This window comes from Callorhinchus milii, unplaced genomic scaffold (genome assembly GCF_018977255.1).
Source record: "Callorhinchus milii isolate IMCB2004 unplaced genomic scaffold, IMCB_Cmil_1.0 Scaffold8, whole genome shotgun sequence".
Taxonomy (NCBI): Eukaryota; Metazoa; Chordata; class Chondrichthyes; order Chimaeriformes; family Callorhinchidae; genus Callorhinchus; species Callorhinchus milii.
The window spans coordinates 4160937-4187820 of NW_024704749.1; the positions used below are offsets into that span (position 1 = coordinate 4160937).

The following is a 26884-nucleotide window of genomic DNA, read 5'->3' on the forward strand; positions in this document are numbered from 1 at the left end:
GCTTTTTTTAAAAAAAAAGTAATATCTTCTCAGAAAAGCTGGGTTTAATTTATAGAGGTTGTAACACGTCTCAAGAATGGATTTCGTCTACAATTTGTTGCTCATCTTAGAGCAAGCTGAGAGACAATGCATTGGATCCTTTTTGTACAGAATATGTGGAGTCCTGTGGTGGTTAGCGTACTTGCCTCGCAAACGAGAGGACCCGAGTTCGATTCCTGGGAGGGCCAAACGAACCCTTAGGTGAGTTTCCTTACTCAACACACCTCTGTTTACCTAGGAGTAAGTAGGAGCCTGGTTGTTAGTCGATTGCTGCATCGCTTTCTGGGGTTATACTTCATGCTCACCACCCCCTCATTAACATTGTACTATATTTAAAAGTGCTATCATTTTTGAATATGTTCAATGAACAAGAGTTTGCAGGGTGCAAACCCAGGCTATAAAAACATTCATCTGTGAGGAAAACTGAGTTTTCAGAGAGCATGAATGAGTGTGAGAAACTGATCTCACTCAAACACACACAAGAGTACTTCCTTCTATTTGCCTCCTATCTGTATGACTGAGAACTGAAATCCTGGTTTGAGAGGTGTCTGTTCCAAGGCAGTCTGTCAAATACACCTACGGGTAAGCAGTACACACCGAACAGGCTCAAGGAATTACCCTGGATGCAGCTAAAAGTGGTAGATACCTTGAACACAAGTAGACAAGGCAGAGTATTTGATAAATCTGAGCCATACAAATAGATAGAAACTCACTTTAATGAGTTTTTTTCCTGCTAGTATCTTGAAATCCCCCCCCACCACCCACACATTCCCACAACACAATTCAAGCACCAAGCATTAGATGGAACACAAAAGATGCTTTTGTGAAAATTGAGAAAACTCAATCTGGTTTAGACTTCGGGTCAGAAGGTTGAGTCTTTAAACTCAGTCTAGCCTGACACTCCAATACAGTGCTCGGGAAGTGCTGCATTGTGGAGATGCCACAAGACGTTAAACCAAGTCTACCCGTTGAGGAAGATATTAAAGATCCTCTGACACCTTTCAAAAAGAGAAGGAAATTTCTCCTGGTGCCCTGGTCTCTGCATCAGCACAACAACATCAGGGACTCAATATGGTGGTAAACCACCGGTACATATCTTTTAATACAATTCCAATTGCTCAATGACAAATTATAGAAACAGATTTAAAATGTTATCAAATGATTTTACTTACTTATAAGAAGGTAAGTTCCCTCCACGCAAACTAAAGTCAAATGAAAATCTGTACATAAATCGGGTTCAAAAAAAGCAGCTGTGGTTTATCTAGATTGTATTATAAATTAGGTGTCTCTTCACATTCCTTGCATCGGAGAATGTGAATGTTCAGTGGAAGCTGATGGGATTCCTGAAGGTTTTATCTCAATAACAGATGGCGTGTAAAACACCACTTACTATTCAGCCAAATAAGTGTGATTTATTGTAGTTGTGGGAGTGGGAGAGAAAGAGGGGGAAATCAAAGGGATAATTACAAAACATTTCTAGGATAAAAAAATTCAATACTTGACTTCCTAAATGGATCAGAAATCACTCCTTGATCTCAGAACTCTTATTCGAACAAGTAGCTCCCGCCATTCGTGAAACTCGGGATAAGTGTAGTGCAAGATCCTGAATGACAGTCGGGTTTTCAATACAGATCATTACAGTTCCTTCATCGATGCAATATCATCACAAGCCTTTGTGCTCACAGTGAAAACCAGTAAGAGCAAAGTCTACTTGTATGTCTTTGTAGCAGACTAAGGACAAAAATATCCACAAAATCCAGGGAGTAACTTGATATGCCTCACTTTCAAAGGATTGCTAGCAGCCAGAGGACAGACTGAAGGGCATTTCTGTCAACATCCCAGCAGTTGGGCAGTGCTGTAATCACAGTTATCTGCGACTCAGTCAGAGGATGGTGGAAAGAAGGTTCCTCAAATCAGTTTTCTTTCAAATTTAGAACTTGAACCCAGAGTGAATAGCCACAATCCCTGATGTCAAGTTGCTGTATTCCACCTTGTAAAAGCCGGCGTCCTCAATCATTGCTCTGAACTCCTCCTGGGAAGAGAAAGTTACAAATTGTAAAGTGAAGCAGCTTTTTATAGAACAGTAAAAGTGTACAACAACAACTTGCGTCTATGTAGCACCACTTTACAGGGGGCAGCGTCTCAGAATGCTTACAGCGCAGAAGGCGGCCATTCAGCTCATCATGTCTGTGCTTGCTCTTTTAAGAGCAATCCTTTCAGTCCCATTTACCTGCCCTTTCCGTGCACTCCTATTAGGGTTTTCTCTGGTCCACTTCTGAAAGCTGTTATGGATTCTTCTTTACCATTGCTTCTGGCAGGGCATTCCATTTATACATTAAAAAAATTTGATTCAACTTTAAAAATAATCTAGAATCCAAGATCGTTCAAAAATAAATCTAGCATTTTCTGGATAAGCTTTGGCTCATTTTACCTCAAAATTCCAGGATATCAATCTGAGCACCTTCCCATTGCGGCATAAGATCATAATAATATTAATAACTACTAATAATCCTTAGATTTTGGAATAATAATAATAATCCTTGCATTTGATATAGCGCCTTTCACGTCTTCTAGATGTCTCAAAGCGCTTCACAGAATATACTGTAAAGTGAATTGACTGTATATCTATGGGCAAAACACAGCAGCCAATTGCGCACAGTAGTTAGTATAGCGTCTTATCAAGTCGCCGAGATGTCTCAAAACGCTTCATAGGATATACTGTAAAATACAGTGACTTGTGTATTTTTTGGGTGAAATTATAACAAAATAAAGTTAAGTTTGCAGTGAATCCCATGAAGTGCTTTGAGATACGAAAAGCACTAAATCAAACGCAAGGTATTTTTTATTAAAACTTTAGACACTGATTAATTTTACGTTGTGCAACAGTAATGTCACCTGCTCAGGAAAACGGTGGATACTTTCTACCAGGTACTGGTAGGATTTCCAGTCTGCGGCGATCACCTCACCCAAGACAGGGATAACTTGGAAACTGTACAAATCGTAGAGCCTGGGAAGAGAACAAAAGTTACTCCATGTTGAAGAAAAGTCTGAAGTTGAACCAAAAATACAGGTGGCACCGAGTTCCAGTGATATAGTGTGTTGGACACAGGTTTATATACACAATTGCCCACAAACTGAATTACTGGTACAGCTGTTCCTTTTGAGGTGACACAAAGCAGTCAAATCCATTCTCCTCCACAGCTGCATCCAAATGCTTCAACGGTTGAGATCAGCCAAGTCCCCTGCAATTTAATCCTCCAACCTTCTGGTCTGTAAGACTCAGTACTACGGTATACCGATCTTAGGTTCAATTCTGCGAAGCTGGATTGTGGGCAAAGGAGGCTCTCAACACCTGGTAGAGATCAGCATCGAAGGTTAGCCTGGGTATCTGCAACATTCGCTATTTACAAATCAATTTAGCAAATTTCCCTCCAACCCACCCCACCACACTAAGTTAGAGTATCCTCTGACAGCAACATAGATTTACTGCAGCACCTGGAAATAATTGGGTTCTGTACTCTGCTGAACTCCAGACAAAGGAACCTTCCACCTGGTTTCAAAACCCGATAGGCCTCCTGTAACACCTGGGATAAGGAGACGGAAAACAATCAACTTTTGAGCCAATTTCCAGTGTAATCAATTTATAATTCCTTTAAAATAATAATAAATTGGTCACTCAATCCACAACTGTTTGTGGGACACTGCTGTGCGCAATTGCCTGCTGGGTTTTGCCCACAAAACACATAGTCAATTCACTTTACAGTTTATTCTGTGAAGCACTTTGAGACATCTCAAAGATGTAATAAGGGGCTATATCAAACGTAAGGATTATTATTATTACAGGGGAGAGCCCAGAACATTTCAAATGCCTCAATACACTCATCAAAAGAGTTTTAGACTAGGTAAGACTTTCCGTCTCCCTGAGATAGATAACAAATGCCAACACTGGTGGAAATTAAAATTGTTTTGTAACTGTATTGTTGATACTGTAATTTTCAGGTGGGGGATGAGAGGGCAGAAAAGACACCTTGTTTGCACTGACCTGATCTATATGGGTAACGTTTCGGATTCCAAAGGCAATTGTGTAAACATCAAACTTATCATCATCAAATGGCAGCTCTTCAGCATTGCCTACCACCCAGGACAGGCCTGCAGAGAACCATGGAACAAATGCAAAGTTTAGACAGTACATCGGGAGTGTCGGGGTCAAAGTATCTCGAACATAGACTCTCTCTGTCTTTTCTAATCTTCTAAAACATTTTTCTGCTAAAAAANTCATTTAATATTTTGAGCACTACACTGGAAGTTCCGAGACGGAATCCATATTGACTTTTAAGAGGGAACTTGATCAAATATCTGACAAAGAGAAATATAAAATGGTATGGGGAGAGGAGTAGGTGGGACAATGGGACTAAATGGATAGCTCTTTCAGAGAGCCATGACAGGCTGAATGACCGGCTTTTATGCTATACATACCTAGTTCTGTGGAAAGCTAGTTTTTGATAGAATATTCCTAACTCAAGTGCAGAGACTGAAAAAGGAGGCTTTTACTATGGAGGATGTTCTAACTGTCATGAGCCTTGGGACATCCTTCTGACCTGAAAGGCGCTCTATGAATGTAAATTTAAAATATATAATTTGTTGTTGAAAAATACAATCCTGCTGCAAATGTGGTAGAAAGATGACAACTTGTGGAGGCTCCTGGAAGCAATGAATTTTAATAATGTACCCAAACGAAAAGTCTCATCTTTTATCTGCTGCGTACCATCCGTGTAGTTCAGCTGTTCTGCTTTTTGCCTTCCAAACTTTAACATCTCCTTATTAATGTCACAGATCACTGCCTTTGATCTCAAATGAGTATCGTTGTCATCTTGCTGTTGATACAACTTGCTGATATCTTGCCACGATGGACTCTGATAAGACTTCATCTCTTGCCGGCTTCGCCGTTCTTGTTGTGATCTGACATAATCAATAAACCGGAAGGCTATGTCCCCTGCAGAAACACAGGAACACAAACTAACCTTAATTCATCACGCTATTAAAAATATTGCAAGATTCCAGAGCTCTTATTAAATAACAATAGCGTTATTGCTTTAACTTTATGTCATTTAAATCAAGCAATTCAGCTGATTTTGTAAATGATGAGCATGAACTTCAAGCTACCTTTAAATCTTGTGAAATGTCAATCACATTTAGACTCAGTACAAACTGTAAAGTAATAGAGTGAGTCGTGGCCAAGTTAATGAAAATGTGATAATTATACAATACAATCTACATTTGTATAGCACCTTTCATATGTGAAGGATGTCTTAGCGTTTGACAATATTGGGTGGACACTAGAGCTGGGGGGTAGGAGCTGACTGGAGTGGAGAGGGAAAGATGCACGACAGCACCACCAATTTGCAAGGAACAGGTCACTTAAATACACAGAACTCTACAATTTGTATGTTAAATTACAAATACTGCTTAAGTTGATATTTTTCTGGGTTGGGGGGGGGGGGTAAGAAAGAGGAAGAAATAATTGTATCCCCTTGCTTGGAATCTTCATCACCACTTAAGATCATAGGTAGGGGGGTGTGGAGCATAATCAATCAGTGCAATTTACACACCTGTACCACCTGCCACGTCAAGCAATTTTGTCCCTGGCATTGGATTCATCTTATAAAGAAGAGCATCTTTCCACAGCCGGTGAATGCCAAGGCTCATGGCATCATTCATTACATCGTATCTTTTGGCAACATTTTCAAACACTTTGTAAACTGTGATGAGAAAACACACTATTGGTTACACCACACATTAGAATACATTAGAATATACAGCACAGAAACAGGCCATTTGGCCCAACTGGTCTATGACGGTGTTCATGCGCCCATGAGCCTCCTACTGCCCTTCCTCAACTAAGCCTTCAAGCATAGCCTTCGAAGGACATTACATCACACGTAGCTGTTTAAATGTGTGGTCTGCAACACCATCACATTAAGATCCATAAAAGAACCATGTCATATATACTAGGAAAATTGCAGGTACAGTTCCTAGTTTGTGCTGAAAGTGGATGAACCAGGATTCCAGAAAAACATAATACTTGCATTTGATATATTACTACGCCACCTCGCCAAGTGCTTTGCAATGTCTTGACAACACGATAAGGCACTATATCAACTGCAAGGGTTATTAATAAATAAGGATTTTTGCTCCTCGATTCCCCCCCACCCCCGGAAAGCACCAACAAATGCAAGTTCACAGTTGCCCGAGCCTATATTCTCACATACCCTAAAACCATTCTCATGTGTAAGTGTTAGCAAACTTTGACCATGGTGGGAGGTTAGGGTGGAGAAGACAGAGAATATTAAGCTCTGATCAGGTCATTACCCAACATTCACAAACGAGTACAGCATCAGCATCCAAGGCTGCACTCTCCACCTCTCAAAGCCAGTCAGGAACCTCGGGGTTCTGTTCGACCCTGAGCTGTCCTTTCTCCCTCATATCCGCGCCACAACTGGCACTGCCTTCCATCACCTCCGGAATGTCGCAAGACTACGGCACTACTCACCCCTCACGCTGCTGAAACTCTGGTCCACGCCTTTATCACCTCAAGGCTGGACTATGGGAACTCGCTCCTCGCCGGCCTTCCCGGCACCTCCCTCCACACTGCAGGTCATTCAGAACTCTGCAGCTCGTGTACTGTCCCGCACCAGACTTCGGGAACACATCACTCCCACCCTCGCTCGCCTCCACTGGCTCCCCATCCCCCAAAGGATCGAATTCAAGATCCTCAACCTCACATACAAGGCCATTCACGGCCTTGCTCCCTCCTACCTCTCCGACCTACTATCCCCCTACCGACCTGCCCGTACCCTCCGTTCCTCTGGCTCCGGTCTGCTCCACATCCCCCGCCCCAACCGCCCTACCATCGGTGGTCGGGCCTTCAGCCTCTCAGCCCCGAGGCTCTGGAACTCTATCCCCCAGTGCCTTCGCCGCCTCCTCCCTTTCCTCCTTCAAGGCCGGTCTCAAGACCTTTCTCTTTGACCTTCAGCCTTCAGCTCCCCTCTCGACTCTCTACCCCCTCCTCGCCCCCTCCCTTCCCTCCCCCTGACCATTTCCCCCCAATGCTCGGGTCCTGACCCAACTGTCCAGTGCCTTGGGACATCCTCCCAACGTGAAAGGCGCTCAATAAATGGAATCTTGTTGTTGTTGTTGTTGTTTCAGCAGGTTGACAGGTTACTGATCAGGAACTTTGCTCGATTTCTTCCCCACTCATGTATAGAAGGGTCGAGATAATTCATTTTAAAGTTCAAACAAACACGTACGTACGCGCACCAGCAACCGCCTATGGACACATAGAAACGCGTACGTACACACACAATAATATAATAATAATCCTTGCATTTGATATAGCGCCTTATCACACAGACAAGTAGAAACACACACAAGTGCACACACTCACAGACACACACATACACAATGTGACCGCCTCCGAATAAACTGAGAGTCAGGCAACGCCCCGCGACTGAAGTACCACCTCACTCAGGGCACAAAAGCCTCCGGTAGGGTTCCCGAATAAAACAAGCAGTAACATACAATAAAATAAGAGTCGGGTTCCCGCCGGACACGAATCCCCCCCCGAGGCCCAGTAACCGCCTGAGAGCCGAACTCAAACCCCCTCCTCGGACCCGCACCTCTCTCCGCCTTTTCCGATTCAGAGACGGTTTCAAACCCGAAGTGAGTTTGCTTTTCCTTGGCGTCGGTGCAATAATTCCCGGCGGCGGCGGCGGCGGCGGCCCCACGGCGGCCGTTCTGGGTGTAAAAGCCACTCTGACAGCGGGAACATGTCACAAACGGCCTCAGCCACCGGGAGGCCGCCATCTTGCCACTGACCCCGCCCACTGACCCCAGCAATCACTTCCGGGGCGTGTCACCTGGCTCTGCTCTGCTCTGGACACCTGACATTGGCCCCAAAGGTCCAACATCATAATAATAAATAATGGTAATAATAGTGCGGCAATAATAATCCCTCCATTCGATACAGCGCTCTGTCGCGTCGTCTCGAAGCGCCTTCGAAGGTTACACTCCAAAACGGCTAAGTTTGTGGGCTGATGTAATAAGTGGTACAATCGTAAAATCCTTCTGTTCGATGTTACGTAAAAACCTGCACCTAATTTGCACACAGCAATGTTCCACAAACAGCCACGGACGGAGTGAATGATTGATGAGGCCAGGACACCAGGAGAAACTTCCTTCTCTTTTTGGATAGTGCCATGGGATCTTTGGAGTCCACCCGAACAGGCGGGTTTAATGTCACATCCAAAGGATGGCACTTCTGACAATGCAATATACCCTCAGCACTGCGTTGGGAGTGTCAGCTCTTAAAACTACGTGAGTTCAATTCCCAACGGGGTGTTTGAACTTCTCAGTCAGAGGCGAGAATGCCTACCGCTGAGCCAGGTTGTCAAGACAAGTTTTGGGGGAGTGTAAAACCAAGTACCGTGACCAAGTGGATAAGAACATTGTGCCTTAAGATTTCAACTTCCAATCACAGTCCGTGCTTAATCATCTGATCTCGGATTAGGAGCTGCAGTGGAGGTCCGTTAGCCTGGATGTTTTTTTAAAAGAAATCCATGGCACTGTTAGAAAAGCGAAGAGGAGCTTGCACATTTGTTCTGAAGGGTCTTATTTCAAGAGAGAAATTACTCTCCCTGCATCCCCCCCCCCAAAAAAAGGAAGCGTGTTATAAAATCGGGTCCTGTCGTGCAATCGGGCAGTACAATCGATACGTCTGAACGACTTGATAAGGCGCCATATCGATCGCAAGTATTATTGTTGTTATTGCAACAGCTCCTTATTTAATTGAAGGGGGGAGTGGTGGGGGGGAGTGGTGGTGGGAGGGAGAGAGTAGCTCTGTGTTGTAATCACAGGAGGGAGCATGACGTAGGCACAAGATGGGCAAGGAGGGTGCGTATGTGTGTGTGTGTGTGAGAGAGAGCGACAACCGATCACGTGATGAGCAAGTCGCCCCGCTATTGGCTGCGCGTGCCTTGAGGGGGGCGGGGCGCGGACGAAATAGAGACTACAATTCCCAGAAGCCATCGCTGTCACCGGGGGCCAGTGCGCAGGCGCCAAGCCCCCCCCCCCCCCCTCCAGCCTCTATAAAAGCGGCTCCATCCGGGTGCCCGGGGTTCCTGTCTGGCGATTCGTCGCCATTACTGTCGGGGGAGGAAAGCGGAGAAGGAGGCGGCGCGGGAGGAGCAGCTGTTGCTTCTTCGACGGGGCCGGTGCCGTCGTTTTAACAACCGATTTTTTTTAAAAAGAAAAAGCGGACGGTCGGTCGGTCGGTGGGTGGGGGGGCAGAACAGGAACGATCAAAGCCGGGACTCCCGCTCAGGCCTCTCAAAAGCCTGTACCCCCCCACCACCACCCGGCCCGCCCGGCCCGGCCCGTCCTGCCCGCCCGCCCGCTCCCCGCCTCTCTCTCCCCCCCTCTCTCTCTCTCTCTCTCCCCCGTCCCCTCCTCCTGTTTCGAAGCGATTTTTTTCGCCATCTTAGTTTTATTTTGGTCACGATGCAGAGGTCGCCATGATGAAGAGGCCCCTTAGTAACGCGATGCCCTGCGACAACCCGGTTGGCACAACCAGCCCCGCCGTCCTCCCCGCTGAGCCGCTGGAAGCCGATGCTAGAGAATCCAGACATGGAGAAGAAGTCTGCGCGTTCCTCCTCGGCGGGGCCCGGCAAGGCGCCGCCCTCCGAATGTAAAGCCAAGCCAGGTAAGGCTGGATGGCGCCGCTCCCTCCCTCCCTCCGCACAGTCTGACAGGATTTATGCTTACATCCTCCTCAGCTCAACCCTCTCCATCCCTCCCCTCCCCCCACACACTCACACACACACTCACACACACGCACACACCCCCCCCCCACACACGCACACACCCCTCCCACACACACGCACACACCCCCACACACACGCACACATACATATACACACACAACACCCCCCCCCACACACACACATACATACACACACACATACGTACATACACACACATACATACACCATACACACATACACACACACACACATACACACACATACACACACACATACACACACACATACACACACACACATACATACACACACACACACAATAGTGGAGTCCTGTGGCTCAGTGGTTAGAGGTGAGAGCACTCGCCTCAGCTTTTCAGGGGATAATAATTACTCCCCCCCCCCCCCCCCCAAAAAAAAAACACCCCGATCATAATTTGCTCATTTCGATCCACGGCCGTTTGTGGGAGGCTGCCGCGCACAGTTGGCTGCCGCGTTTCGCCCGCAAGTGTACGGTGGCTTCACTGAGCGGTATATTCTGTGAAGCGCTTCGAGATGTCTAGAAGACGTGAAAAGGTGCTCGATCAAACGCAAGGATTACATTATTATTATGTAATAATCCGTGCATTTTGACATAACGTCTTGTTGAGATGTCTCAAAGTGCTTCACAGGATCTACTGTAATCTACTGATTAGTTTGTTGACTGACCAAAGACATTGGCCACCACTCCTGTAGGGGGTTAACTCTGTTAATGCCACATCAGCTTTAAAGGCAGGATAATTATTACTATTAGGTGGTAACGTAGGCCCATAATAATTATTTTTAAGTAATTTGGTGGCTTTATTTTTTTTCTTGTGTCCCTCCATTTTTTCACCTGAAAGGATTTTAATAATTGTACATTTGATGTAGTGCTTTGTGTTGTCAGTATCTTGAAAGCGCTTTGCAGTAATTACTGGAGAGTGCAGTCATTTTGTAGACAGTCCATTTGCTGCACAGCCATGTCCCATGCGAACTACCATGAAGATCTGCTTCATGCCTGAGTATGATTTAATGGGTACTGTGCCCTCATCAGCTGTGGGGAGTCTAATCCAATGCAGTTGTCACCTGATGTATACAAACACTTCCCTGAATGGGCACATAGGCATTCCTCTAACAGCAGAGTTGGCGCAATTCTGTTACCGCTTACAAAGAGATTGGCCAAGTCAACAGATTGGGAACCGGATTGAGTCTGGTTAAGCTGATTCTAAATGAAAACACTCGGTTAAGCACAGATACCAAGAATGTTTTCTTTAGCCGGAGGGTAAGTAACTGGAACAGGTTGTCAAGAAGGGTAGTTGAGACAAGGCCACTGGACTCAGTGATATTGTGATGGTAGGATGGGTATTCTGGAGGGAAGAGATCTTGTGTTTATCTGCCACATGAGCACCCACCCTTCCCGTTCCCCTCACCTATTCCCCTCGATTTCCTTCTCCCTCTTATATGCATCATTTGGCCCATCAAACTGTGTTAGTTTTTTTGTCCACATGAGTCTCCTAATCTAATCCTGCTAGTTGCCCATTTCTGGTAGGTTTAGTCAGCATTTTAGTTTTGATCTGGACTTGAATCCCACTGTGGCTGAACTCTGGTAGCATGCTGGAGTTCAACCCACAAAACAGTTGCAACTTTACAGAATATATTGTGTAAAGCACTTTGAAACTTCCTCCTGTCGCTTTGTCAAATGCAAAGATTATTATTCTCGCTTGTGACTGGAATTGTTTTTGAAAAATTAACAGATCCTAGGTCAGGGCAAGATGTGTTAATTTAGGTTGATACTACATTGTGGTGATTGGGGAAATGTATTAGGTTTTAAAACACTTCCGAGTAGAATTTGAGGATCATTTATCAGTGAAGGTAATCTGTTTGTCTCCTCTGCGTTCTCTCCTTGTGGTGTGCAATATTGCCATTGAAAGGATGTGCATCTTTTTCTGACTATTACTGGTGATTGGCTATGTGAAGGAGAAGGCTTATTGGCTGAAGGGCTGTTACTATGATGGCGCAAAAATCCCACTGAATATAGAATGTTTGTTGTGAGACTTGTGCGTAGTGAAGATAAGAACTGAATACATTTGAAATGGGTAGTCAGATGCTGATTAGGCAGCTCAGTAAATAGCTGATACATTTGAGCTATTATGTTGGGGTTTGGGGTTTAAATTGTTATTTTAGTAGTTTAATTTGCTTTCAAAATTTGTTAAAAAAAATTATCTTTTAAGAATAAAAACAAATTGCTTTGGGGCTTTTGAGCCACCCGTTACATAACTTCCATTTATATAGCGTCCTTCGCATCAGTAACAGCTTCAAGCATTTCACAGTGGATGTTGAGCAAGGCAAAGGGAGGAAAGTGGTGCCCGTAGATTTGGGTAAAGAGATAGGTTATAGGGTGGGATTTAAAGACTGATGAGGAGGTGAGCTGTCTTGTTGGAAAAACAGTTTACCTAAATCATATGTAGACTGAAATAATCAAATTGTTCCTATTGCTGCCTATCAACCTTCCATCCCCAACTGAAACAGTCCAACTAAGGTCTTTTTACAGCCTGGACTAACCTCTTTTCTTCACTACTTTATATTGACACCTTAAATTGAGATTGGAATTAGAAGTCAGTAATCAAGAATGTTTGGTTGTCTCTGCAGACGGTAAAGGTGGAAATGGATCAAGACGCTACAACAAAAAACGAGACCCAACTTTTCCCAAAAACGAAAATGTATGTAACCAGGCCCGCCGCCCCAACCCACAGAAAAGCAAAGCTTTTGACAAGAGACCTCCAGCTCGCGGTGGCAACAAATCCTTTAGCACTTCTGGTAATGGTGGGAGACGAGAAGAGGTGAGGATTATTATTATATTATTAAGGATGAGAATTGTTAATGTTGAAGTTATTGAACTAGTGATGTGATTTCACCAGTGAATGAAACCTGAAGCATTTGGCTGAATTTTTGAAATGTTAGTCTGATGGAGTGTTAAACTGGCTTTGCTGGATTTATTCGGTGAATAACAACCATACTGACACAGAAAGTTCCATATTTGATCCCCAGATTATAGAGATGGATGGACAATCAATGAGCCAGCATTATTTTTGCTCCTCATCACTATTCATGAATTGGAAGATTTAGACCTAGTTTCTGCATAGGTAATCTCTAAATTTTGATCTGGGAATCCCTGCAGGCAAATATTTGTCCATGGCGTGGGTAAAGGCTTTGGATTTTACTGCTTTTTATTGTGATTTGTTGCTCAGGGTTTTGCATGATTAATGGTCACTTAGGGGAACTATCATAGGATTTCCTTCAATCAAACTGTACATCAGCCACTACTGAATCGCTATTTTCAGGGAGAAGAGAGGCAAGTCGTGTTTACGTTGATTCATGTGTTGAAAGATGAATTGCTTAAATCCTAAACTTTCACACCCTCTTATTCACAGGTAGCAGAGGTGCAAAGGGCAGAGTTTGGTCCTGTCCAATTTACTGGTCCGAAGAAAATAAGCCTAAACCACTTGTTAAATTTTACATTTGAGCCACGTGGACAGTCTGGCTTTCACTATGATGGTTGTGTCAATGGAGGCTGGGGAAGAAGAAATAAGTGGGGACATAAGCATAAGCCCTTCAACAAAGAACTGTTTTTGCAGGCCAAGTAAGTGAGAAGAGGAGCAGCAAATGTGCAGTGGATATAAAAACTCGCTCATGGCGTGAATGGTCAGACATATATATGGCTTTGAGGCATTCAATACACTTCATCTCCCAAGTATTTTATATCTGAAAAGAATAATACCAATTCCTTGAATTTCATGGTTTACACTCACACTGGTGTATCCACATTTCTTAGTTACAGAGAAGTACGTTAGACTTTACACTGCCTCGTGAGGGTAGATTAGATAATTTATTTAATTCTCTTTGAGAAAATCCCAATTAAGGGCTGGCGATCTATTACCATACAATACAAAATTACATTTGTATTGCGTCTTTGATGTCAGGAGGACGTCTCAAGGTGCTGGACAGTCAGGGATTTGGCCAAGAGGAGGTTTTTGAGACGCGCCTTGAAGGAGACTGGGAAGGGAGTGAGGCGGAGGAGTGTGTGATGGAGTTCTACGTGGTCGGGGCTGGAGTTCCCCAGGGTGGGGGCAGAAAGGCTGAAGGCCCGATCGCCGATGGTGGGGTGGGCCAGGTGGGGGATGTGGAGCAGGTCCCAGCTTGCTGAGTGGACAGGTTGATATGGGGTCAGCAGGTCGCAGGGGTAGGGAGGAGCAAGGCTGTGGAGGGCCTTGAAGGCAAGGACAAGGATTTTGAATAGTATCCTGTGGAGCCTAGCGAGGGTGGGGGTGATGGGGTTACGGAGCCTGGTGTGGGAGAGGGCATCGCTACAGAGTTTCTGGATAATCTGCAGCTTGTAGAGGGAAGAGTTGGGAAGACCGACAAGCAGGGAGTTGGCATAGTTGAATGCGTGGATGAGGGTGGGAGAAGGATGCTTAATCTAGTTGCTAGGAAAAGCATGAGAGTAGATTAAGTTACTGTTCCAGTCGATTATGTTACTTTTCCAGCACTCTGCTGGTTCTGACTTTATATGGACTGTTTATCATATTTAACTGATTCAATCCATGCAACGTTTTCAGATTGCGATTGAGGGGTGGGAGAGAAGGTGTGTTGTAGATGCGATAGTGAGCTGTTCGAGGGAGATATATTGTGAGACTGATTTTTACCCACGGCGTTCCTAATTTAACATTTGGTTTTCCCCGGTTATTTATTCAAGCTGCCAGTTTGTGGTCTCTGAAGAGGAAGACTACACAGTTCACTTTGTGGATCCGGATATGTTAGTGAACTGGGATTTTGTACAGCAGGTCGTAAGTATCAGTGCAATTTAAGTTTGCAGAGTTTGGTTTTCTTAAGTTAGCAAGTATTGAGGGACATTTGTGGTTTCTCAGACTTGAAATAAAATCCTGTTATACCCATCAAACCAAAAATATTTTGCTGGAGGAGTAGATGGAATTTCTGCAGTATCCACATTTCCCAGCAGTTCAGTTCATAGCTGAAGTCCAGGCGAGAATGCTGCAAAATGAGTCAAATTCCTCATGTGGCATTTGGACCACTTTGCTCCCAGCAGTTGTCTATAAATGGCTAGTTAGATTCCAAGTGTCGATTATAGATCTTGTGTGTCAAAGTAGTAATTGGTATTATCGTGGATGGAGGTTGCATAAATAGGTAGGATGTAAGATGGCCTAGTTTGATGTGGGTTACCTCGATCTTTGAAGTTCACGCTGCACAAATAGTTTTCTTCAAGTCAACACCCTTGCTTACCTATCTGATCTAACATGATTGAGAGCTATGTTACAATAGCTCTGCTAGCTTAATTTCTCTGCTGGTTGTAACATATAATGCTGACTTGCCTAAGGAACTAGAGATGTAGCCTGGAGGTGTAATGTAGTTGAATCTGTGCACTAGTGCATCAAAAGTTTTTTGTTTGATTTTGTTTTCCCCCTTGAAGGAAGGCCCCAAATATATTTTCTCAACAGAAGGCAGATAGGGGGAATTTCTTTTCCTTGTACCCTGAGGAAAAATAGGCTTAGGAGACCCGTGAGGATATTGACTTTTGTGTTAACAACTTTAATCTTGCTTCCTGCGAGTGTGGTTTTACAAAATGTGAATTTCTTTCATAGCGTATTTACAGTCACGAAGTTCCTTCATGCCCAATCTGCCTGTATCCTCCGACTGCTGCTAAGATAACTCGCTGTGGTCATATATATTGTTGGGCATGTATCCTCCACTATTTATCTCTGAATGAAAAAACCTGGGGCAAGTGTCCTATCTGCTACGAGGAAGTGCATACGAAAGACCTCAAGAGGTGAGCTTCTGAGATTTCTTTCAATCAACTTTGTAGCAAGTTTCCAGTTATCAAAGTAGTGTGGGTCCAATGAATTTCAGGCTTCACAAGTTTCTAATTTGTAATAAAAAAAATAATCCTTGCATTTGATATAGCGTTTTTCACGTCTTCTCGACGTCTCAAAGCGCTTCACAGAATAGACTGTAAAGTGAATTGACCATATATTTATTACGTCTTTGAGACGCTGCAAAGCGCTTCACAGGATATTTTGTAAAGCGAATTGACTGTATTTTGTGGGCAAAATACCCACAGCAATATCCCACAAACAGTCGTGGATTGAGTAACCAAATTTATTTTTTGGAGGGATTATTACCAATCAATTATAAACCAGAGTTTATATCCAATATGATAGTAGGATATTGTTCCACTACAATGACATGAAATACTTTGCTTAGTTGCCAAGAATCCATGCGTAAGTTGTATTTAGGTGATCTTGCATCCTGGAATGGAGCATATATATGTAGAGTGCTTTTACGTTTCCTGCTGGGTACACAGTGTTTTGTTTTCTCTCTCCTCAGCCCTGTTTATTATAAGGGATTGCTGTTAATGCATTGCACGGCTATTTTTGAGTGTTAAGTGTGCAGGGTGAGCAGGTCCGAAGTCCTCTGATAAGCCAGAGTTTGAGCGCAGTGAAAGTCACCTTTCAGACATGTGGCAGGTGCAGCTTTACTGAGTAGGGCTCTTTCAAATGTTTGCCTAATATTGTATTTAAGTCAGTAAATCAGTTTGCGGTGTTTTTTCATGGTGAGTCATTTATTTACTTTGTCTTTTCTGCCGGTCCCTACACACCATAATCAATTTGGTGGGTGACCTGCTCCAAGTCATCTAATTGACCTTAGGGAGGTGCATGCTGCAATTGTTCTAAATGCAATTCACCTGGTAACCAACCACACTGAACTAAGTTGACCTGAGAATCATTTTATTCTCCTTCATGTCATTTTTTTAAATTTAATTTTATTGTCGATGTGAGAGCTAAACTGTATACGTGAGTGCCGTATGAGTTAAAGACCAGGTAATGATGCTTCATGCAACTTTATGGTATGTTTTATTTCAGTGTTGTTGCTATGGAGAGCCACCAGCACAGCGTGGGGGATACGATAACCATGCAGTTGATGCGCAGGGAGAAAGGCGCCCTGATTGCTTTACCCAAATCCATGTGGATGAAAGTCGAGGAACCAATTCGCTTGGGAGGTGTGTATTAGATAAATGTGCAAAACGTTCAGTCCAAAGTATTTTGTTTACATAATCCTTTCAACTATTCGTATCGGTTAACATTTCTTAATTCAGTTTCGCCCACTAAATATACAGTCGATTCACTTTACAGTGTATTCCATGAAGCACTTTGAAAAGTCTCAAAAAGACGTGATAAGGCGCTATATCAAATGCAAGGATTATTATTATTAAATTCTATATGCTAACCAAAGAAATATAACCTTACAGTCACTATATCTCAAAATGCTGTTGTATCAAATTCAAAACCTTCCTATTGACAATTGAAGGGAAGTTGAAGCTAGATCTGCATTCAAGTGTGGCAAGGCTGGATCATGTAGTACTGAAGGCCATTAAAGAGATGTTAAAGTTAGTCACAAATTTAATGTTTTTTTTAATTCTCCCTGTAATAACAACAATCCTCAGATTTGATTAAGTGCCTAATGACATTGTTGAGATGTTTCGAAGCATTGACTGTGTTTTGTGAGCGAAACGTGACATCCAGTTGCCAACAGCCTCGGAGTCAGTGATCAATTTTATTTGAGGGATTGTTGGCCAGGAAGCTGTAAAATGCTACTTTTCAGCCAACCAACTATTAGTCTTCCTTTTGGAATTGGGGTGCATACGGCAAGACTCATTTGGTTGCCTTGCTGATCCAAAGATGTGTTCTAGCTGCTAAATTATTTCTAAGGTTTTGCAGGGCACGCTGACAATTTTATTCCGCATTATTTAAATTGTAATTTTTTCTCTACATATTGCATCTTCTGTGACCTCATCTGTACGGGCTGGTAGATGAAGAACACAGCCAGTATTCTAAACTGCTCTTGGCTTCAAAGCAGCAAGTCCTGAAGTATGTTATTGAAGAAGAGCGAGCAGCTTTGCTCAGACAGTACGAGGAAGAGAAGAGTACACCTGAAGCTTGTTTTATTGAATCCGCAATCGAGGAGCTTAAGGTACGAAATCTCCCTGTTTTCCCCAGTGACGTGTTCTCTGTCGTCAGCAAGTCCCTGAAGTATTTTCGGTGGAGCAGTGAGATGTAATACAAAAGAATTAGGAGTTTGTCTTTTGCTGTTACGATGGAGACATTGATACCGTTGCTGTTCTACTGCAGTGTCAGAATGTTATTGCCTTATCTTCAAGGCAGTAGCTCACTTGGGGTATGGGATCAATCCCTTGACCCTCATACCCTCACCCTCCCTGCCCTCCACCCCTCCTGATCCCAATCCCCAGCTTGGGTCCAAATCCTTGAATATCCAGTGCCTTAGGACTTTATCCCTTACATGAAAAGCACTATACATATCTAATTTGTTATTGATACCTTGACCGTTCTCTCGTTCAGCATTATATGTAGTGGTGGACAATGAGTGTTGACCCAACGTTTTTCTAGAAAACTATAAGTTTGTTTATTTTGATTGCTTAACTTAATTCTCTCGCCCCTCGCCCCCCCCCCCTCACAATTATGTAGTGCTGCCTTTCTGCATTATTGGTTAACTGATGTGGAAATGCTTCTGATTGTAGGATCGAGAGCAGGATTTGTTGGGCTCTCCCTTTGCTTCAGAGGAGGACGTCCTTAGCCCATTTGTTAAGCTTGAGGATCTGACCATTTCAGATCAGTTTGTAACTACCGTGACTGAAACCCTGCCTGTCTCGGCTAAGTCCCACGTAAGTACTCAATGTGTATCTATTTCTCTTCCTGCTCTTGGTATAATTAAAATTCATTATTTGTGCGATTTTTAAAAAAGTTAAGTGTGGTAATTTAATAAATCCAGTAAAATTCTTGACTGGCTAATCATTTTTGTGCCACTGAATAATAATCCTCAAGCAGCTATCAATTAGGATTCCATTAAAATAATATTGTTAAATGTTATATTTCAGCACCTTGGGACATTCACCCAATGTGAAACGTGATCGATATACAAATGTAATTTGTTGTTGTTAAAATTGCGTGGGGGGGAGGGAAAGTCTTTAGGTACTTTTCAAAGGCTGTGTAGTTAAATGGTTTCTATAAAACCGGGTGCTTTCCTTGTTGGCTGGTGTTGGCATTGGTTCCTGTGTTACCAAAATGATTATTCTTTTTTTTGTTTGAAACTGAATCTGTCTGATCTGATTCCTCTACAGCATGTGTTGGCATATTCAAATGCATTTGATGACCAAATTGACAATGAGCCTCAAGAGGAGGAGCCCTTAACTACACACTGCCCTATGTTGGAGGACTCGGCCACCATCCCTGAATGTGGCAATAGTGAGGAGATAGTGGAGGGAGCTTGTGGTGGAAGCCAACCTGTATTGACTCAATGTGGCCCACCAGCTGAGGACATCAGAGGAAGCTCATCAACAACCTACTATTACTACTTTTATCAAGGTTTATATCACTTGATATTCTTTATAATGTTTTTTACTTTATATTTATTGCCTGGGTTTCGCCAGCAAAATATACAGTCACTACACTTTACAGTATATTCTGTGAACCGCTTTGAGACGTCTCAAAGACATGATAAGGCGCTATATCAAATGCAAGGATTATTATATTTACCTACATTGCTATTTTTATTAAAAATCAGTTTTACCAACTTCAAAGCAGCTGAAGCAACCGATTTGGAGGAGTAGTGTTAACATTGTCTTTGCTTCTATGTTGCTTGCATATCTTCATGGCAGTTCCCAAATGTGAGAATGGACGGTTTATACTTGTATTCGCTAGATTTCAGTGGAAGCTTTTAAATAAACCATTGCTGAAGACTTCTATAGAAGTGCCTATACTATACTATACTACCCTGTGTGAAGGGTGCTATATAATGCAAGTTGTTGTTTCTATGAAAAGCTGGGGCAGGGAGTGATTAAAGGGCAGCTGGAGCTGTCTTGTACCAGGACACCGCTGATGGTTTACTTTGCAAGACTAATTCTTTAATTTCTGTATATTCAGCGGAGAATGGGCAACACATGTTTCTGAATCCCGTTAATGTCCGATGTCTAGTGAGGGATTACGATAGCCTGGAGTGCTGTCCTGAGAAGATTACCGCTGAAGTGGTTGAGATTGTTGGCCATTCAATAACCGAGGTAACCAAAACATCAATTTGAACTTCACAAATTCAGGAAATGTTTGCTGTCATGGTTTTCAGTTCTGACAATTCTGTGATGTGCTTGAGCATTATTACTAAGTCAGGTATTGGTGAAATTGGTAAAATAAAATTGGTCACTCACTCCATGGCTGTTTGTGGGACATTTCTGTATGCAAGTAGCGCTTCACCCACAAAATACAGTCACTACACTTTACAGTATATCCTGTGAAGCGTTTTGAGCCATCTCAACAACATGATAAGGCGCTATCGCAAATGCAAAGATTATTATTATTATTGTGTAGTCAAATGGAGATTGCCCCCCCCCCCACCAACACACTGCTAGTGCTACTCACGCAGTGGCTAAAGGCTTGGGATACTGAGATCAAGAATTGCACCTTTTGCTCTGCCTCACTTATGTTAATTGAGTGAGGGACCACTTTGATCTATAACTCAATCCCAGATCTCATTGAGTGCTTAACCATTTGAACCATATCTGGGATTCCTTTGGATTTTTTTACAGAACACCGTCAGTTAACAAGCTTGTGCTTGTAACAGTGACATCCCCTGTAGCGCTGACCTTATAATGTAGCTTTGGTTCAGTTTGAATCTTCCTCTCGGCAGGACGTACGCCGACGGCATCGTTACTTGAGCCACTTGCCGCTCACCTGCGAGTTCAGTATTTGTGAATTGGCTCTGAAGCCTCCCGTGGTGTCTAAGGAAACATTGGACGCTTTTTCAGGTTTGTTTTCTGCCACTTGTAGACGATCGAATTGCGCGGAAGGAGGGGGGTGGGGGGTGGGTCCAATCTCGGCAGCTGCCAAGGGCCTAATGTCCCATTTGAAAAATGGCTGCACAAGCAATATCTTCCCTTCCAGAAATCTGACAACATTGATGGGTTACGAAGGGAGAGGGTGGGCCGGATGAATCGGAGAGAGGGGCGTGGGTTGTGCTGGTGAAAATCGTCCCCCTCACTGCCAGTTGGGACTTGTGTACAGTTCTTTTGTTTACAAGGGATCAGTCCGTTGAATGTTGGAATCTTGTTTGCAGACGACCTTGACCGAAGGCAGCGTCTCCGTTTGAAGAAGGCTCGGGATGAACGCCGGCGAGAGCGGCGGATTGAGATGGAAGAGAACGAAAAGCAAGGCCGATGTGAGTGCTTCACCTTCTCTGCAAGCTCCGCTAGCTTATTGTGTTCAGTGTCTCACTCTTTCTTTTTCTTTTCCCCCCCCCACCCCCCCACATTCTTCTAGATCCAGAAGTACACATCGCCCTCGAAAACTACCAGCAGTTCCCAGCATTCGGTTCTTCTTCAGAGAATAAAGCATTTGTTGGTCTTACAACCAGCCTGGATCCTGACTCCCAGCCTTCAGGTCTTTCACTCTACAGTGCCCTCAGCAGGAGCCCTGGAGCCTTCACTGGTAGGAAATGGCATTTGTGAGAGGACACTGGTAGTTTGCTACAAAGGGAATTTTACTGACAGGTCAGTTGGACAATTTCTAGTTCCTCGGCCAGGTGGACGGCTTATCTTTTCCAGCGGTGGCCAAACTTTTTGTTCGGTTGACAAAAAAAGTTTTCCTGATTAAATGTTTCTTTGTGCCAGAAATATTAAAAGAAATAGAAATATTCAATGAAAAACTACAGATCGAACACTGACTTGTGCAAATGTTCGGGCGGGGGTGGGGGCTTACTTCTTGACAGCCCCACAGATCTGGGGGCCACGTGTTGCCTACCACTGATCTAAACGCTTTTTACACAAACTGATTTGTGAATAATGTGTTCAGATTAGTACTTTTTTAAACAAAAAATTGCTGATGGAGATTTATCAGCTCTCTCTAGTGCTTGCCATCTCTGGCTGAAACCTACTGCTTATCGTGTCCAGTTGGTTGTTCAAATTGATTTTAAAGATGTGCATGTGTGACGTGAAAGGCCTCATCTTGAGGTCAGATATTTAATGGACTCGATAATCCTATAAATACTCGGGAGATTGTACTATCTGTCCAAATAGCAACTACACTTGATCTCCTTTGAATTGGGAGGAAATGAATGTGCATCCATTAAATTCTCTACTTTTAATGGTCATTTAAAATATTTTATTTGTGATGCAACAGGAATTTTGGCGAAACTGGGCAAGTTTCCTTACTCCACATGCCTAATAATAATCCCTCCAAAAACAAAAACAATAATAGATTTTTTCAATCTACGACTGTTTGTGGAATTTTGCTGCCGCGTTCGCCCACAAATTTACATATTCTGCAGAATCCTCACCGAGTCCATCTCCTTCAGTGTTTACTCCAGGAAGTCCTTCTTCCTGTGTTGGAAGTCCAGAGGATGATGCTCATTTTCCATCATTTGCACAGGTAATTGGGGTTGTAAATTGAGCAGCGTTTTCAATCTGAACGAATGCAGATTTTTGAGTGTGTGGGTGTGTGCACATGTTATCAATGTGAAACTATAGATAGAAATGTCAGGACGAAAGCTCACATCTTATTGCACTGTCAACAAGCAGCAGTGGTATCAATGGCTAATGTTCAGCGTTTGGACTATCCTGTCTTCTCTCCCGGTAAGGGTGATCTTCTCGACAGTTTGTGAGGGGAAAGTAGCTGGAGAGCTGTAGTGAGGGTCTCCAGTGTAGTGTAGAGAGGAAAGAGGCAGCAGTGAATCAGCGCAACAAATCTTCATGGATGGATCTGGAAAATTGTCTCAATTGTGTTTCCACGAGGAATGTGTTTTAGCACTAATACTGGCTTCATGACTTGAACGTAAGTGTTGCTTTATTAGAGTTGAGATATTGACCCAGTTGCTCCTTTTGCTCAGACTTGCTTCATGACTTGCTTCATGCCTCCTGCTCTCTCCATCCTAATGTCTTCGGTTTTCTGGAACATCATCCCTGGAGTCCCTCAACTCGCACTCTCTTTCACCTTGTTCAAGGTCCATTTCAAGACCTACTTCTTTGACCATGCTTTTGGTTATCTTTCTCCTCTCCACCTTCCTCAGCTCCACCAACTCCAGCTTGGATGGCAAACCAGGTCTGTTAAGTACTTTGGGATGTCCTTCTGACGTGAAAGGTACTATATAGATACAGGGTGACCAAAAAGTTATGATACCATTACAATGTCTAATAAGTCTTAAAGAAATTATATTTTTTGAAATAATAGGGAGACAAGTGAAAGCAACTGAGTCAGCAATGCACAGCTCTATCTCCTTTGAGGTGACTCGTTACTGTTTTGCTGGCAGGCTAGGTTGAGTTCTCAGCATGCCACAACAGGTTTGTGCTGCTGTTTTTACAGTGATGGCTTGTTTGGAGAAGAAACTGGGAAAGAGACCAGGGAGGGGCACAGTCAGAAAGTTGGCTAGCTTACAAACTACACCTCACAAGTTTGCATGTAGATAGTTTGTGAGTATCTCTGCCAGTAACGTGGAGCCTTTTTCCTAGTGTAGCAGGCCCATTCCAGAGACCTTTCTGTGAGGAAGTCTGCAGGTTTGCTCAGTGAAGTGGTATCTGTCAGCAGCTGGACTGAAACTGGTTGCATAGAATAATAGAAAATTTACAGACAAGATGAGGCCATTTGGCCCATTGAGTCTGCACTGGCTCTCGGAGCAAGCTGTTCATTCAATCCCACTGTCCTGCCTTACCCCCATACCCCTTCAAGCCTCCCTTTCATGTACTTGTCCACTCCCTTCTTGAAACCCACAAGGTACTCATCGTATGTGGCAGGACATTGCACAGCCCAACAAACTCTTGAGTGAAAGTTTCTCCTGTGCTCTCCTTTTCGCTCCTGAGACTATCATAAATAACTAGGTCCCCTGATCAGTGACTTTTTTAGCAGTGGAGAATAAACTTCTCTCTATATACCCTGTCAAAACCCTTGTTTTGTACACCTTTATCTCAGCTTCCTCCGCTCCAGTGGAAATAGACCCAACTTATCCAGCCTCTCATAACCAAAGCTTTTTCATCCCTGGTATTATTCTTGTAAATATCTCCTGCCAACTGGGGGGAGAAAAACATTCTTTTATATTGTACCCTTGTAACCATCAGAGAAGACTTACAATAATCTCGATGTGTGGGCTGTGTTCAGTTTTTTGTTGCAGAGGTAAAAGGGAAGTATTTCTACTTGCTGAATCATCTTGGTTTATCTCTGCTGGATTGTGAGGCACTGAAGCTGTAAAATACTGACATAACGTTCTCAGGAATTTGACGATGTCTGTCTTCGCACTGAGGCCACATTACAAAATGCGCCTCACCAAGTTAACACCGAAGCACAAAATTAGTTTGTGGCAGAAACAAAAATGTGCTGTTGACTTGACGCATTTGCCAATGTGTTGGAGACACCGCAGGGGAACACTTGCCTTGTACCCCTCATGTACCAGACCCAACGTGTTTCTCGCCCACGCACAATCAACGGGACTTTGCTTGCAAACAGTCAGTAACTTTCTAACCATTAAATTCTCTGATAGATGCTGAAGGATGGGAGAGCTAAAGCAGAAGTGTGGCCCAAAGCGACTCCAAGAAAAGGTGAGTCCTTAGATGTGTGCTCTTCACTCATCGTAGTAATTTTTAACGAGACAAAATCATGCGGCAGTATTTTATTTTTCCCCACTATGTAAGTGCAGGAGGAGTGACTGCAAATGTATCTTCACAGAACCCAGTGTGATGCCAGCACCCCCAACAGACAGCGATGGTGAGAGTGATCCCTCAGACCGTGCCCCGGTGCCCAGCTTCCAGAATTCCTTCAGTCAGGCAATGGAGGCTGCGTTCCTCAAACTCGATAAAGTTGCAACTCCGGACACTTGTGCAGGTAAGTCTACTGCTCTGGGTGGGGGGGGGGGGGTTAGGAGAAGGGAGAGAGGAGACTGTTAAAGGAACTCTTTGTCTAGTTATTATAATAATAATACTTGCATTTGATATAGCGCCTTATCACGTCTTTGAGACATCTCAAAACAATTCACAGATTATACTGTAAAGTGAATTGACTGTATTTTGTGGGCGAAATAGGGCAAGCCAATTCTATGGTGGAAATATCACTGCTTCTGCAAATTTGGGTGAGTTTTGGTCAAGTTTTGAATTTTTTTTTTCCTGCTTTCCCCATTTTGCCACTTGACCCTGCAGAAGGAAACAACAACAATAGTTTTTATATAAAAAAGAAAACCCAAGTGAGAGGACACAGGTTCGATTCCCAGGCAGGGCAAAACCATAGGCAAGTTTCCTTAGTCCACAGGCCTGTTTATCCAGCAGTGAGTAGGAACCCGGTTGTTTGTCGATTGGTGGATTGCTTTCTGGGGGTAATAATCGCTTTTTTTAAATAAAAAAAAGTCGCTCGATTCACGACTGTTTGTGGGACAGTGCTGTCTGCATTTGGCTGCACCGTCTCTCCCATACAATATACAGTCTGTCCGCTGTATTCTATGAATCGCTTTGAGATGTCTCAAATATGTGATATGGTGCTACGTCGAATGTTGTTGTTATTCATGTAGTCCTGTAAATGCAGTGTGGTGGCACAGGACAGTTTAAAGGTGCCTGTGTACTTTTTTTTTCCTCTAATGTGTAATTCCTTTCTGCAGAAGAGAAGAATGGGAAAAAGAAGAAAAAGAAACAAAAGCTTCTCTTCAGCACTTCAGTTGTTCACACAAAGTGACAGGCAGCCCCTGCCCACATCTACCCCTTCTCTGCTGTCTGGGTGACCACGTTTCTGTTGCTTTTATTTTGCTGCTATTAGTTTGTTACTGGATCTGTAAAATCTTGGTTTTGGTTGTACTTCATACTCACCCAATAGATTACAGTGAAGGCACTTGAGTGGTTTGTCAATGGAGCAGTTTGCCTCCTGCGTGTCGATGTATTCCGGTCTAACACACGGCTACTTTTTTTGTGGTTAGGCACCATAACGCATTTTGTATAGCTTGTTTTCAATTGAAAGGGAAATTACAGTAAATCCCGAGTCAGTGTTGAAATTTGACGTTCCCGGTTGTGCGGAAGTTGCATTAGTCTGTGAATTTATTTCCTCATAATCATTCTCGGGCCCTGCAAATTAATTCATACATGGCTTAATATTTCTTGTTCAACTACATCAGATGTTGCTCTTCATTCTTCCTTTCCCCACCCACTCCCCATGGGAGTACACACACACAATTTTATTTTTTACCGGCCCAGCTAGCAAAGCAAACTTAAGAAAGGCAAGTCTGCTCATCCATCTTATTGTGTTCAGAATGTAGGGAGGGATATTGTCTATTCTAGCATTAATTTCAACCCCTGCGGCCATAATATTGGGTGGTCATGTGTCAGTGAGTGACAGAACAAATTCACAGTATAACTGGAGTTTCTCTTTAAAGCTTAATTTGAAATGTGCTGAGGCCTTTTAAGAAAGTGAATGTTTAAAAAAAGAGAGAATCCATCTCAGAACGAAGTAATGTGTTAAACTTTGTATATCTATCCTTTGTTTTACTTTATTTGAATTGGGGCAGCAGAATAATAGATGCAATAAAGGATTCTTACGCACAGTTTGTCTCTGCCTGAACTAATTCTGGAGAGGTGTCGGATGAGTTTGAGGAGATCTTGAAGGCATTGCCTGGGTGATGCATCTGTCCCACTTGTTGATTCATGTTAGTGGGGTGGAGAGGACATGCTTTGACATGTCCTTCAGGAATACTCTGATGAGGAGTGAGGTGATTAAAATTTATCCAAACAATTCACCCTCATAGTTCTGACCTGTTGGACAGGCAGAAGGGGGTCCAGGATTGAGCAGTGAGGGTGGATTTGTGGTAAATGTAGTGCAGGGAGAGAGAGCTGCAGCCACTTGGGAGCATCCCAGAGAAGGTCTGCCTCTATCCCAGTATGTTGTAACTTGCTTTCCAAAGCATCCAAGATGAATACC

At 43.4% G+C, this 26884-nt stretch overlaps 2 protein-coding genes across 2 annotated transcripts; one reads left to right on the forward strand and one right to left on the reverse strand.

Moving 5' to 3' along the window:
* Nucleotides 1-739: 739 nt before the first annotated feature.
* coq5 (coenzyme Q5, methyltransferase) lies at nucleotides 740-7905 on the reverse strand. Its single transcript, NM_001292499.1, is given in 7 exon segments — nucleotides 740-2071; nucleotides 2935-3046; nucleotides 3535-3623; nucleotides 4082-4188; nucleotides 4805-5032; nucleotides 5649-5798; nucleotides 7716-7905. Coding segments are annotated over 7 exon segments (975 nt in total). The 5' UTR covers nucleotides 7903-7905; the 3' UTR covers nucleotides 740-1969.
* Nucleotides 7906-9498: 1593 nt separating this feature from the next.
* Nucleotides 9499-26510, forward strand: rnf10 (ring finger protein 10). The gene is made up of 17 exons (XM_042337269.1): nucleotides 9499-9796; nucleotides 12522-12712; nucleotides 13304-13512; nucleotides 14626-14716; nucleotides 15530-15714; nucleotides 16808-16944; nucleotides 17755-17915; nucleotides 18481-18624; nucleotides 19081-19324; nucleotides 19883-20016; nucleotides 20640-20757; nucleotides 21066-21167; nucleotides 21269-21436; nucleotides 22275-22375; nucleotides 24474-24531; nucleotides 24659-24814; nucleotides 25578-26510. Exons 1-17 carry the CDS (start codon nucleotides 9703-9705, stop codon nucleotides 25649-25651), a joined length of 2367 nt encoding a protein of 788 aa, XP_042193203.1. The 5' UTR covers nucleotides 9499-9702; the 3' UTR covers nucleotides 25652-26510.
* Nucleotides 26511-26884: the final 374 nt, after the last annotated feature.